The following is a 13254-nucleotide window of genomic DNA, read 5'->3' on the forward strand; positions in this document are numbered from 1 at the left end:
CAACAGTCATCTATGCCAACAGCAAAAAACAGTATTCACATTTATAGATTGTGAAGAAACAAAATCATCATCATCGTCATCATCGTTTAGCGTCCGTTTCCCCACGCTTTGGGATTGGACGATTCATTACCCTTCTGACCCTTCACCAAGACTTCCAGTCTTCACCATCCACCTAGGTGTGGTCAGATGCTCCAATGTGAAAGGAAACAAAAGAATAATCTGTGCAAACTTTCGAAAAATCAAACTTGGGCAATCTCGATTGCTTTGTCCTTGACATTACCTATTGAAAAGTTGATCAAAATTGCAATGACTTATTACGAACATGATTTCTATGGGATGTCCACTGGGGTAGTGAAATTGCTCTTGAGTTTTTTTTTAGAAAGTCTTTGCAATCTTGTTAATTTTATTTTGATTATAAATCTTGAGGTCTATATTCTACTGCCAATGACTGTACTCTGGCTTCTAGGAGGAAAGGAGCTTATATTATTATCATAATTTCAACTTCGTGAGTCGGGATTTGGAGACAGTTGATGCCGACAACATTCGTTATTACTCAGAATTGATGGAAACAGCTCTTTTCATGGGAGCTACATTTGAAAATTTGCTTAATGTTGGGAATCAACATACCATAGATGACTTAGAATGTAGTGACTCTGCTTTCTCAAGTATTGTAGTTGCAGATAAGACGGAATTCCGGTCCAGCTGTATATTCCAGGTGATGTTTGAAGCTTCGTTCACCAAAATCTCCGCACGAGCTTTACTAAAATTTTGCTTGGCAAGAGAAATAAAGAGATGTAATAAGGATCATGATATGTTATAGCACATTTATTTCTTCAAGATAAATCGATTAAAGTAGATAAACCCAGTTCAATTCGATGAAACTTTGAAAGTGAATTATGTTTCGTAACATGGCCCTCAACGTGATACTGCATCCGTACCATGGAGTGGGAGTTCTGAACTTACAATTATCTCAACCTAATTAATCCGAACATTTAAATAGTACAGCTCTCAAACACACAAGTACCAAACGCTATATAAATATATTGTTATTATCAATTTCATTATTACTGTAATTATCATTTTCTTTATTATTATTATTATTACTATTTTTATTACCACGTACGAAGAAAACGAAAAATGTCAAAGAAAGCAATAAGGTGGGTTTAAATGAACAGGATGCTCGAGACACGAGGAAGTAGAAATAGGGAGTGTCAGTAAAAGTAAGTAACTCCTCGTAAGACGGAAAATTTTGACTTTAATAAATGATGATTATGATGATGATGATGATTAAGGTTAAACCAAATAACTACCGTCAAGACTGCACTACAAAGTCTTTTTCTTTCATTTTAGATTTCTTGTTTAAATTCATATTCTATATAACTATATAAAATGGTAGTTTTTACGATAACCCTGTATATAAAAAGGTGGCAGTAGATAATAAATGAATCAATGCCTACTCGTGCTATGGTGGTTAATCTATCGCCTTTGATGCCAGGTGTCGTAGTCTCGGCGAAGTAAAGATCGGTCTCATTTTCCATAGAACTCGATGTCAACGTCAGTGAATCATCAGTCGTATCAGTAGATGTCGTAGAAATCGTCATCATTATGGTCTCTACCTCAAGCACTTCGGTGGTCAATGATGCCCCCGTAGTAGTGGACACAGGAGAGGTGTAAAGTAACGTTGCATTGCTGGTGTTTGGTGTAGTTTCCGGTGTAGTTTGCGGACTCGCTGTAAATTGGATACCCATTACGTACAAAAATATCACACTGAACTATATGAACATTACTCTAAATTCCTGGGGCATGCATTAACTGCCTTCACAATTTTGATTAAAGTAAGTAATACTTATTAACGCGATCGAAATATTGTTGGTTAGCATAAGGTATCATTGTACTGAACACACTCTTTTCATTTTTGTCACGAAATGAAATTATCGACAAATTAAAAAATAGTTTTCATATACAAAGCTACCAAACTTTTCTATCCTTTAGGTAATATTCATGTAAATTGTAGAGGTCGAGTGGATACGTCACCGGATTGTGGATCACAAGGTTCGAGCCCCACCACGGCACTTATGTCCTTTGGCAAGACATTGATCTACATTTGCCACACTCAACCCAGGTGATGTAAAAGGGTACCTGGCAGGAATTAATTCCCTGAAGTGCTAGAGCGCCATAATGGCAGCCAAGGTAAAAATCGGAAGCACCAGGAGTGATAAGTCTGATAGATACGAGTGCGATACAAGATCCCAATATTTTTATCATTATCATAGATTTGAAATAGATCTTTCAAATCTTAATGCTAATTATCACAAGAATGATTACCCCTCTCTCAACTTGCAGGAGCATGAAACTGTTAGCAATTTTTTTGTTTATATTAGCCCCTCCTGAACAACGAAAAAACGTTGGTAATGGCTTGTGGTAATCACAAAATTTATGCCATCTGCCAGTAACCTTCCACCCCCCCCCCGTGAACGCAGTCATTGGTATTGTTGCTGTGGATTTTTGTTGTTGCTATATACTGCTTACTTTGTAATGTCACTGCTTCATGAGAGATGGTTGTAAGCGATTCGGTGGTACTGACCGGGGTTGTCTCAGTTTCGATGGTGGACAGAGACTCCTTATTCGGTGTACTTGGATTGACCGATGACCCTTCCATTTTGGTAGTTGTGATGACGTCGTGGGAATCAGTCGCGTAATTTTGCTGTTCTGTGGTGACAAGCGTTGTTAGCAATAGGGTTGGCACACCACTGGTTGGTTCACTGATAGGTGAGTTTGTTGGAGTGTTGGTCTCCACGTGAGTTGTTGTTGTTAAGGCTGTGGTGAAATCGAGAGCAGCCGGGGCACTAGGGAGCACCGAGGTGAAAGCATCCGTGTTCCCAGGCTCCAGCGTCGACTGGCTTTCTTGATCAGTTGTTGCTGTATTGGCTGTAGTTATAGTCGCGCTTCTTCGAGTGGTTTGGTATTCATCTACGATTGCAGTGGACGCTTCATCAGTCATGAAAACTGTTGGTGTGGTTTCTGGGGTGGTGAAAATTGTAGACACTGCTTCATAAGTGATAGTCGTGCTTCTTCGTGTTGTTTGGTCTTCATCTACGTTTGCAGTGGACGCTTCATCAGTCATGAAAACTGTTGGTGTGGTTTCTGGGGTGGTGGAAATTGTAGACACTGCTTCATAAGTGATAGTCGTGCTTCTTCGTGTTGTTTGGTCTTCATCTACGTTTGCAGTGGACGCTTCATCAGTCATGAAAACTGTTGGTGTGGTTTCTGGGGTGGTGGAAATTGTAGACACTGCTTCATAAGTGATAGTCGTACTTATATGTGTTGTTTGGTCTTCATCTTCGTTTGCAGTGGACGCTTCATCAGTCATGAAAACTGTTGGTGTGGTTTCTGGGACGGTGGAAATTGTAGACACTGCTTCATTAGTAGCGGCGTGTGTCGTCGTAGTTCCCTGGTAGGCCGAGGACATGGACATGCGAGAAGTCCTTGTTCCCTCATCAGTTGAAGTTATTAGAGCTGAAATATTATTAATAATGAAAACAGCAGTTATAAGTGACTCGAGTTGCTCAGATAATAATACATGTTGTCTATCTCAGCACGTTATGAATATAACCGTACGGAAGTAACTGTCTTACATTTCATCGTGAACTTTAGTCCTATTCCAGTATCATTTCAATACCCTTGCAACGTAATATGTCTTTATAAACGTCGCTAATGTTTGTCTCTTTATTTGTCAATCCTGTTGCTAAGAGTACTTCATGATATACCTTGGCTGCCATAGCTTTACATGAATGAACACCACTCCCCCAATCATTTAGGCTCTTAATACTTACGTTGGTCACACTGAACGCTGGCGTATCCACTGTCACAGTAACCAGTTCCGTACTTAAGTAGGCGACATGACTTGATAGAAATGATACTCTCTACATTGTCGCAGTCAAGCTCGTCGAAGCGAACCTCTTCGGCCAGGTCACCGAAGCGATTGTCATCGTAAAAAGCGACAAGGTCTTCGGCGTCGAATCCAACCATGCGGCACACAACAGTAGCAGTGGCAATACTCCAAGGCTTTTCGGCACAAATCGACCCCCATGATCCATCGTAGAAGATTTCGACGCGACCTTCGTAGGAATCTCGCCCTCCGACGAGACGGAGATAGATTTGCAAGTCTGCATAGAAGAAGCGGGTACAATCATGTTCAAAACCACGCCTTTTCCCATTTCTACAAAATAAGGGGGCATCATCAGTTGATGCAAAGGGTTTTTGACATAATCACCTAACCCCTTCTTGAGCCGTCAATCATGAGGAATTTCCCCCACACAAATGGTCCATCACATACGAGGAAGTTTCAAAAGTGCATACTATTTTCCTGACAACTGTATATAAGGGTATCTGAATCCTAACCATTGGTATTAAGGAGCCTGTAAGTAGGCAATAAAAAATACATAAAGTATTTGTGCGAAAATCCAACCCGGAGCAATTATGTTTTCGTGGTTTGAATAACGGATAGGCATTCGATGGACATTTTAACGTCTATTACGATATGTTGCTTATTCAACACTTTTCTTCATTACCCTCAATCGTAGGCGGCCTCTACTAAATCTAAATGAATGTGAAGATTTACAAACAATTTTTTTTCGTCGATACACTTAAGCTCTAGGCTTTCTATTCTGGTCTTGCGCTACGCTTTGAAATGAACTTTGCACATTACATATAGCCTTGGAAAATAAAGCGTCGTAGGCAAAACGTCCAACGGAACATAAGATTGGTTTCACAAAAAGAATATTGAATGCTAACATTGAATACAATCTTTAACATGGCTTCGAACCTGTTTCACATGATATTGATGTGGCACCGTACGTAGAATCGCAGGTCCTTTCCTTATATCGAAACATTCGGCATTCGGTAACATTATCTTCAAATCCAGTACATTGTAGATCGTCAAAGAAGAGTGATGTATTTCCACTGCTGACAAACGCACTGCCGTCCTGCAGAAGAGCGAAGGCTCTAACATATCCAAGTGAACGACAGAATACGTCTGCTTCCTCTAATGTCCATTCTTCACCACAGGTTTTGCGCCAATCGCCATTGACGAAGAACTCGACTTGCCCTTCATGGGCTCCGCTGCCATCTGCTAGCCTGATGTCGACTTGAGGCGCCGATTCTGAATGTGGAAACATTTATACAAAATGAATTAGAGTAATAATAATGCATGGCTTCTTATATAGCGCTTATATCCGTTACGTTGTGACGCTAATATATGGCGTTTACCCTGGTTATAGCCGAACTGTTAAATTAAGTAATCCCAAAGCATACGAATTTGAATGAAGATTGTGCACAGGTGGAAACAATTAGTTGTTGCATGGTGGGTATACCTATTACTAAATTATTATACAGTGCGTCTCAGAAAAAACGAAACAGAAAATTATCGATGTTTTATTATAACTTAATCACAATCATAACTAATGAATGAGTAGTAAAATGTAATGAATAGCTCACTTGAAGTGCATGTAACACTTGCTGCTTCGAAAGCGCCATCTTCACAAAAACTTTTCTGGTATCTATAAGCTGTGCATGACGTCAGATTGGTTTCTGCGCCGGTGCAGTCCACCTCATCAAATTGCACCGATATGAGGTCACCTTGGCCATATGTATCGTCGTAGTAGATAATGAAAGCTCGATCATGGCCTTTGTCTCTACACACGACGTCAGCGATATCCAATGTCCAGAGGTCATTAGCGCAGATCTTGCCCCAAGCTTGGTCGAAGAACACCTCTACACGACCTTCGTGATCCCCACTACCTCCGGTAAGACGGACATCGATATTTTCATCTGAGGCATGTGAGTAGAAGATCATTACATTACAACAACATGAGAAGCGTGAAATGCGACTTATTGATCATTAAACAGGAATCAACTTACGCTCGCTGGAATGGAAGTGAGAGAAAATTCGAACACTTTCACGTACAGTATGAATAAAAGTGTCCGAAATAACCTTTTTTGGAGAATTAAATGCCTTTGTCTTAAAATTGAAATTAATTGTTTGATGGAGAAAGAAAAAAAATCATTTGGTAATCTTTTCATTAATATTTGTGATGTCAAACTTAAAGAACCATTCCATTTTGGTGTGTAGGCACACACGCAAAATTAGAAAGATTTGAAATATGCTCCCTTTTCAATTCTAAAGATGGAAGAGTATTTTTGTACGGGACACCAATATATATATATATACAACACATTCTAGAAATCATTATTAATTGTCTCAACATTCGAAGAATATCGGCTTTTTTATGCTTATCCCGATTTTGCTTAAAATTTACATAACGAGTTTTTTTCAGTCAACAACTTTTACTGAAACCAATTCCCCTTTCATAGATCCGCGATTGCTCTTCTTGGCATCTATGAGAGCGCCAAGACTGTCAAGTTAAGATTTATAATTGTCTTTAAATGTATAACTATAAATTTGCTAGAAATTGAGGAATTAACTTACGAATGTCACAGCTAATTGATAAATGGCCGAAATCCTTGGAACAATAATTACTGCGGTACTTAAAGAGACGGCACTTCTGGTATGAACTTTGAGATGCTGGACAGCTGATTCCATCAAAGAAGGCCTCTGTATCATCGCCGAATCCACCGTGTTGTAGAACAGCGAATGCACGGTCATATCCAAGACTGCGGCAAAGAACGTTTCCTGCAGAGGCATCCGTTTTCTTTCCACACAAACCATTCCACATTCCATTGTAGAAGAACTCAACACGACCTTCATGTGGTCCAGTGCCATTTGAAAGCCGAAGCATATTATCCTGATCTGAGAAGATTAATAAGACTATGGTTCATGCGATATGAAATACCCACATGATTGTAGGCCTTATAGTGATATAGAGAGAAAAATACGGAACAGAAATGTGGGAATATTATATAACCAGGCTGTCTAAAAAAATTATATTGCTTTAAGGGATCTGACTTTACAAGCTTAGCTTTTATTAAAGCTGATCTGTATTAGTTTATAGGAGGGATTAAACCGCCCTGCAAAGTCACTGAATAGGTGGTTATCTCATCAACTCAGCTCTCAATTAACATAAGAAAAAGAGGATCATGGGGACCAATGGTCACCGATTAGGCATTGTTTTCTATATAGAGGGAGCAAGTAGCTACACGTAGGACAGTGTGGCTCCTCGTCTTTCTATTTTTTTTTTACTAACATGCAATATATGGACTTGTTTCTTATAACTGATCCTTTTATGCACTCTGTTCCATGTTTTACATTTTTAAAAATTGTATTACAATCATGTTGGAAGAAAGACAAATAAACTTGAATTTGAATTACCGTTCCATAATTAAGAATCTGGTTGGAGGGGGAATATGACATCTATATACCAATAATCTGTATTAAGCAATCAATCTTTCGTGTTACATGATATGGAAAATAAACCCATTTCCTAGTTGAAGGGTAATTTGGGATGGTTCGGCAGCCTAAAATCGAACGGGCCAAGTTGGTTTACGAGCGGCACACATGAAACGGGGACGATTCTTGCTTACATGCATCGCAGGCAACTCCAGCGTATACATCTCCTGAGCAGCTAGTTCTGATGCCTAACAGGGTACACGAATCAAGTGAACGTGCTGATCCGGGACAAGTTATCATATCAAATGATATGGGAGCCTCGGACTCTCCAAAGAGGTTAACACGAAATAGTATATCTCCTCGATTGTAGCCAGCGGCCTTACAGATGACATCTCCATCATTGAAATTCCACTGTGAGCCCCCGCAGATGGCGCCCCATATCCCACGAACTTTGACCTCAACAAGACCTTCATTTGGAGCGGCCCCTCTGGTGAGGTTCACAGAAGTCGGCGTATCTGTAAATTATTATGAAATGTGTAACAATCTAGTCAAAGTTTGGAACTTGTATCAAAATAGTTGCGTTCGATGCATGTTGCACACACGCAAGGCGTCATTTCCTAATGCAATGTTATTATCTACGATAACCAAGCCTGTAACAGGCAATTACTAAAAACACCAGTAATATAGCTCAATGTTTGCATTTTGCATTTGCATTTTCTGCGATCCCAATATACCTTAGCACATCTAAGGCCGAACCACTAGCTGGCACAGTCTTACGTTAGGACAAAGACGCCTCGTGTTCAACGCGCATAGGACACGATGGTAGTTATGTTCTAAAGGTCTAAAGGACAACTATACAACACACAACTGCCTGTGCAAATACCTGATGGAAAGTGAAAAGATCAACCGAAGATGATTTTAATTTTTCTTTGCTTTATATTATGCATCTAGGTTTAAACGGCAGTTATGAGGAAAAGGAATGAGCGGGAGTCCTTTAAACGTTAACCAATTTAAAACGAATTGTGGGGATGTGTATGTGTACTTGTGCGTGTGTGTTAGTGTGTGTGTGTGTCTGCGTAGATATTAATCAGACCTATTTCCCAAGATTTCAATCTCTGCCTAAAAGACCCGAGTCGTTTTCGAATCGGGTTCGGTCAGATCCGACATGTACAGCGACGGCAGATACCTGACCCCTCGGCAAACAGCTATTGATATCGTTTCATTTTTGTGGATTATGCATTATGCTTTTTTAAACGAACAACACCCAGTTTTTATCAGAAAAACAAACAATTGCGATTTCCCGACAATGCCATCTACTAATGGGTTTAAGACTGCGATCATCATTTTTACACACCACTCCCTGTAGGCTTTATTCATCGTGATGTTGCAACAAAAAAGAAAAAGAAATTTGTAGTACGATGTTTCAATTAATGTTGATGCTTCTGTTCTATAGTACACTTCTAAAATATGACCCTAGCTCTCTTTCCTATTTTCTCCTTCTGAAAATCGGGAAACGCAGGGGTCGGTCTCAGGAGTATTGTGCGACGTACCGTATTTACACACTACACCAGCGTCACCATGCCCCTCGGCGCGACAGCTCCCATCGTCAACCTCAAAAGGGCATGAAGCGATGCTTGTTTCGCTTCCCTTACATCCAAGACTCTTGAAATGAACTACTTCGCCCGTCGTCCCGAACAGTCTTCCATAGGAGACAACATAGGCTTGACTGTAGCCGAGGGCTTTACAAACCACGTTGGCACTCTGAGTATCCCAGTCATCGTTTCCACATACAGATCCGGACATGTTATTGTAGAAGACCTCAACACGACCTTCAAATTCACCTGTCCCGTCAACCAAGCTGATGTTGAAATCTACAGAAAGTGGATCAAGACAATAAAATAAAATAAAATTTTGATCAAATACATGTATATAATTTTGGGGAAATTTGTAATAACAGCAGTTGATACATTTCTGGAAAGCTAAAAGAGTGTTGATAAGGTTAAATTTAGGTATGTCATGATTATTATTAAAAGCGTGTCTGATATATTTACCTGTTGCCATGACAACACCAGTGATAGTGACTAATGAGAACGATACAATGGCTAATCTCTTCAATCCTGTGTATTGAATATTCCTCTGTAATCCCATGTTGACAAAATATTCGCAATAGCCGATACAGCGATGAAAATGAAACAACACTGCCTTTGTCACTGTATATGCATATCAAGAAAGAGATGGCAAAGCCTATTTGATTGAACGTTGGCGTTCCTTTGAGTAGTTTGGTCGAGAATTAGTGTTTATTCCTCTCAAGGTATCAACCGCACGTGCTTAAAAGCTCCTTTCAACCAACGTACCTTAATAGTTAATGAAGAAGAATGGCTCTCAAATTTTAAGTCCTGGTGTCTAGAGATCCATGGTAACACCACGGCATCAGTACCAAGGAGTAATATAACATATATTACAGAACAAAGACGATTAAGTGGTAGTTAACTCGTTGACTACTGAATTCTCTAATTCCCATAGGCTTAATACAGGGAGCACCCGGTTCCAGTTACAATGGGTTAATAAATTGGTCTTGCCTGAATATATGAGCAAATGGCAAGGTTTATTACATTAACCTATTTCTCTCTTTCATGCCTGTCAAAAACAAAAATTATATATTTTTTTAGAGGAACAAAATCGTCGTCGTTTTTAAGGCAGTGTTCATATTTCCTGATCGAACAAACTTGCAATGGTAATTTAGGGGGCTAGTTCTCGGAGGTTCTAATTCCCTGTCTTTGAAATCAATTCTCAAATCTACAAAGGCAATTTGAACCTTAAAATGGTTTTAAAACCACAACAACAAGCACTATTATATGGCCAGTCAGAACGCCAGAAATAGTTAATCGCTTCTTTTGTAAGTTATGTTACACCATTTTGACAGCCGATGGTAAATCGTCTTCCTAAATTCCTGTCAATGGCTATAATCTTGAGGGAAAATTTCATGCAGGGGAAAGAGCGTGGGTTGAAATGTAACTGAGGAACGCTTTCGTCAGAACGTATATTAACTGGAACACGAATATTAAAGGTAATTGCAATCTATCATTTTGTCATTCAACTACCCCCGGACAACTATCCTAAGGGGTAGTTGTCTGGGGGTAGTTGTCTGGGGGGTAATTGTCCCGGGGTATTTTTTCTGGGGGGGGGGGGGGTCGTTCTAGGAGGTAGTTGATTGGGGATGGTTGTCCCGGGGGGGGGGGGGTAGTTGTCCCAAATGTAACTGAGGAACGCTTTCGTCAGAACGTATATTAACTGGAACACGAATATTAAAGGTAATTGCAATCTATCATTTTGTCATTCAACTACCCCCGGACAACTATCCTAAGGGGTAGTTGTCTGGGGGTAGTTGTCTGGGGGGTAGTTGTCCCGGGGTATTTGTTCTGGGGGGGGGGGGGTCGTTCTAGGAGGTAGTTGATTGGGGATGGTTGTCCCGGGGGGGGGGTAGTTGTCCCAGGGGGTAGTTGATTGGGGATGGTTGTCCCGGGGGGGGGGGGGGGGGGTATTCGGGAGGGGGTGGATGTCCAGAGGGTAGGTGTCTTGATACGGTGAGGCTAGCTGTCTTTTTTTCATTTATGTACCTTGCCAACGTTTGTTTCGAAGGGGACAACTATTAGGACAACTACCACCGGACAATTATCCTAGGGGGTAGTTGTCCGGATGTAGTTGTCCTAGAGGTAGTTGTCCTAGGGGGTAGTTGACCGGGGGTAGTTGTCCTAGGGGGTAGTTGTCCTAGGGTAGTTGTTTCGGGGGGTGGGGGTAGTTGTCCGGGGGGGGGGGGTAGTCGTCCTAGAGAGTGGCTGCCCGAGGGGTAGTTGTCCTAGAGGGAAGATGACTGGGGTGGGTATCAGAGGGTGGATGTCCAGGGGGTAGGTGTCCGGATACGGTGAGGCTTGCATATCTATCTTGATTTCGTTCATGTGCCTTGTCAACGTTGGTTTCGAAGGGACTGTGAGTTCAATGATGAAAATGTCCATATTTTTGTTGTTAATGTGGCAAATGTCTGGTTTGTGTAGGGTACGTACAGGCCCGAATTTACAACGGAGGTTTGTCGACAAACCTAGGTTTATGTGCGTCATATGACGCGTTTTGACGGTTTCAAACCGAGGTTCAGACAAACCTTGGCTTTATATAACGCGTCGAAACGCGTCATATGACGCACATAAACCTAGGCTTGTCGACAAACCTCCTTTGTGAATTCGGGCCATTATGTTTGGTGGCTCCGTTGATGCTTTCTCCTTCTATGTCTTCGTATACTTTGATGGTATTGTTTGAAGTGTTTTAAAGTGTTTGAGAATGATGCGTAGTATTTAGTTGTGCCGCCAGGTATTTCGGTCGAGCATTCTGTCACAAATATTAAGAACATGATGCAGAGTGCCAGTACAATTACACAGGTTACATTTATCAGAGATTCCTTTTCTCCACCTGTACAGGTTTTTGTTAATAGGAAGACTATCTATTGCCGTATCAATAGTGAACTTCATTACACTCTGAGGTAAGTTAGACTTCCGGGTTAGCTTAGTATTTTCCATATTAACAACTTTCATGAATTCCCCTTGTACAAGTAATGGTTCGATCAACCTTTTCCAATTTTCTTTACAGACGTCTTGAACTGATTTTTTTATCACAGTTTTTGCCTGGTTCCAGCTTAAAGAGTCTGATAGTTTTTAGTGAATTTCATGTGCTTCCAACGTGAACGAAGTTGGTCGTGACCATCCTCTTTCCCTATCTAGTCTTCGGTCAAGGGCGTGATTCACAACATCGTCGCCTTTGACACTAGATCTACTGTAAGTCAGACAATGACAGGTTCGGCGAAGGTCCGAAATGGAAGGTATGTTCAAGCCATCATGATCGTGGACAACAGCATGGACATCATGAACGGTATATGTAACGCAGAGACAGGCGTACATAACTAGTGAGTATACATACTTCATATTTGTTTCGAATGTTACACTTATTAATATTTTCCAGAGTGGATTCTATATGTTCTTTCAGATATCCATAGATTTCAGAAGTTTCATCGAGAAGGTGATGAGTGATCCTAAAATCCTAAAATTTAACTCGATGTACGTGGGCTGAGGATATTACCTCGTTTCCGATAGTAAAGTCTACAATATTTGGTCCACCACTCGTCAAAGACAAAGATGAACACCTTTCCGGTTTCAATGTCAAGCACTCAAGCCCATACTTCTCAATCGATCATTGATGCTATTCATAAGTTTTGGGTGTTGTAGTTTGTTCCCCGTTATCAAATTAAAGCCATCCGCGTAGGGTGTCGATAATATTTTCCTGTCTCCCCATTTGTATCAGAAATGATCCTGCTGTTCCTTCAGATATTATAGTACGGTATTAAAACACATGAGGAAAATTGTAGGAGACAGGGGGTCCCCTTGAAATACTTGTTGTGTGTTTATTGCAATGTATTCAATATGATTACATTTCTTTTGTTGAATTGTGAAGATATATTTGTATGTAATGTAACTGGACCTCGTGGCAGAACAACAGCATTATATCAAGGTTGCTGATGACTAGCTATTCAGCCGTTACTTATTGATACCATTTGTGTATGTCCTTTTTAAAACGGAAATAAAGAAAACAAACAACAGGTGCTAAAACCCGCAAAGGCGTCTTGTTTAAGGCGATATGGCGACTTGTTAAAACTCACCAAGACTCTTCGAGGCAAAGTTTAACAACTAAAGCAGGGCTCCCACTTAGCCGAGTTGGAACCTCGAGTTGTGGCGAGCTGGCGCGATCTTATGGCAAGCCGTTTTATTATTAATTGATATCAATAAATCAATTCTTGATATCAAGAAAAAAATTTACGTTGTAAAGCAATGGCAACTCTTGATATCAAGAATTTGATTTCGTGATAT

The 13254-nt window shown here is 40.5% G+C and overlaps 2 protein-coding genes across 2 annotated transcripts; both read right to left on the reverse strand.

Annotated features, from left to right (window-relative positions):
* Positions 1-825: 825 nt before the first annotated feature.
* On the reverse strand, positions 826-5271 carry LOC105438769 (mucin-5AC-like). Its single transcript, XM_030995878.1, has 5 exons — positions 4826-5271; positions 3834-4166; positions 2530-3516; positions 1458-1729; positions 826-831 (listed from the first exon to the last, which is right to left on the reverse strand). Exons 1-5 carry the CDS (start codon positions 5175-5177, stop codon positions 826-828), a joined length of 1950 nt encoding a protein of 649 aa, XP_030851738.1. The 5' UTR covers positions 5178-5271.
* Positions 5272-5443: 172 nt separating this feature from the next.
* LOC115928559 (deleted in malignant brain tumors 1 protein-like) lies at positions 5444-6855 on the reverse strand. Its single transcript, XM_030995879.1, has 2 exons — positions 6488-6855; positions 5444-5829 (listed from the first exon to the last, which is right to left on the reverse strand). Exons 1-2 carry the CDS (start codon positions 6795-6797, stop codon positions 5444-5446), a joined length of 696 nt encoding a protein of 231 aa, XP_030851739.1. The 5' UTR covers positions 6798-6855.
* Positions 6856-13254: the final 6399 nt, after the last annotated feature.

Source organism: Strongylocentrotus purpuratus, unplaced genomic scaffold (assembly GCF_000002235.5).
Source record: "Strongylocentrotus purpuratus isolate Spur 01 unplaced genomic scaffold, Spur_5.0 spur5_scaffold_3, whole genome shotgun sequence".
Classification (NCBI taxonomy): domain Eukaryota; kingdom Metazoa; phylum Echinodermata; class Echinoidea; order Camarodonta; family Strongylocentrotidae; genus Strongylocentrotus; species Strongylocentrotus purpuratus.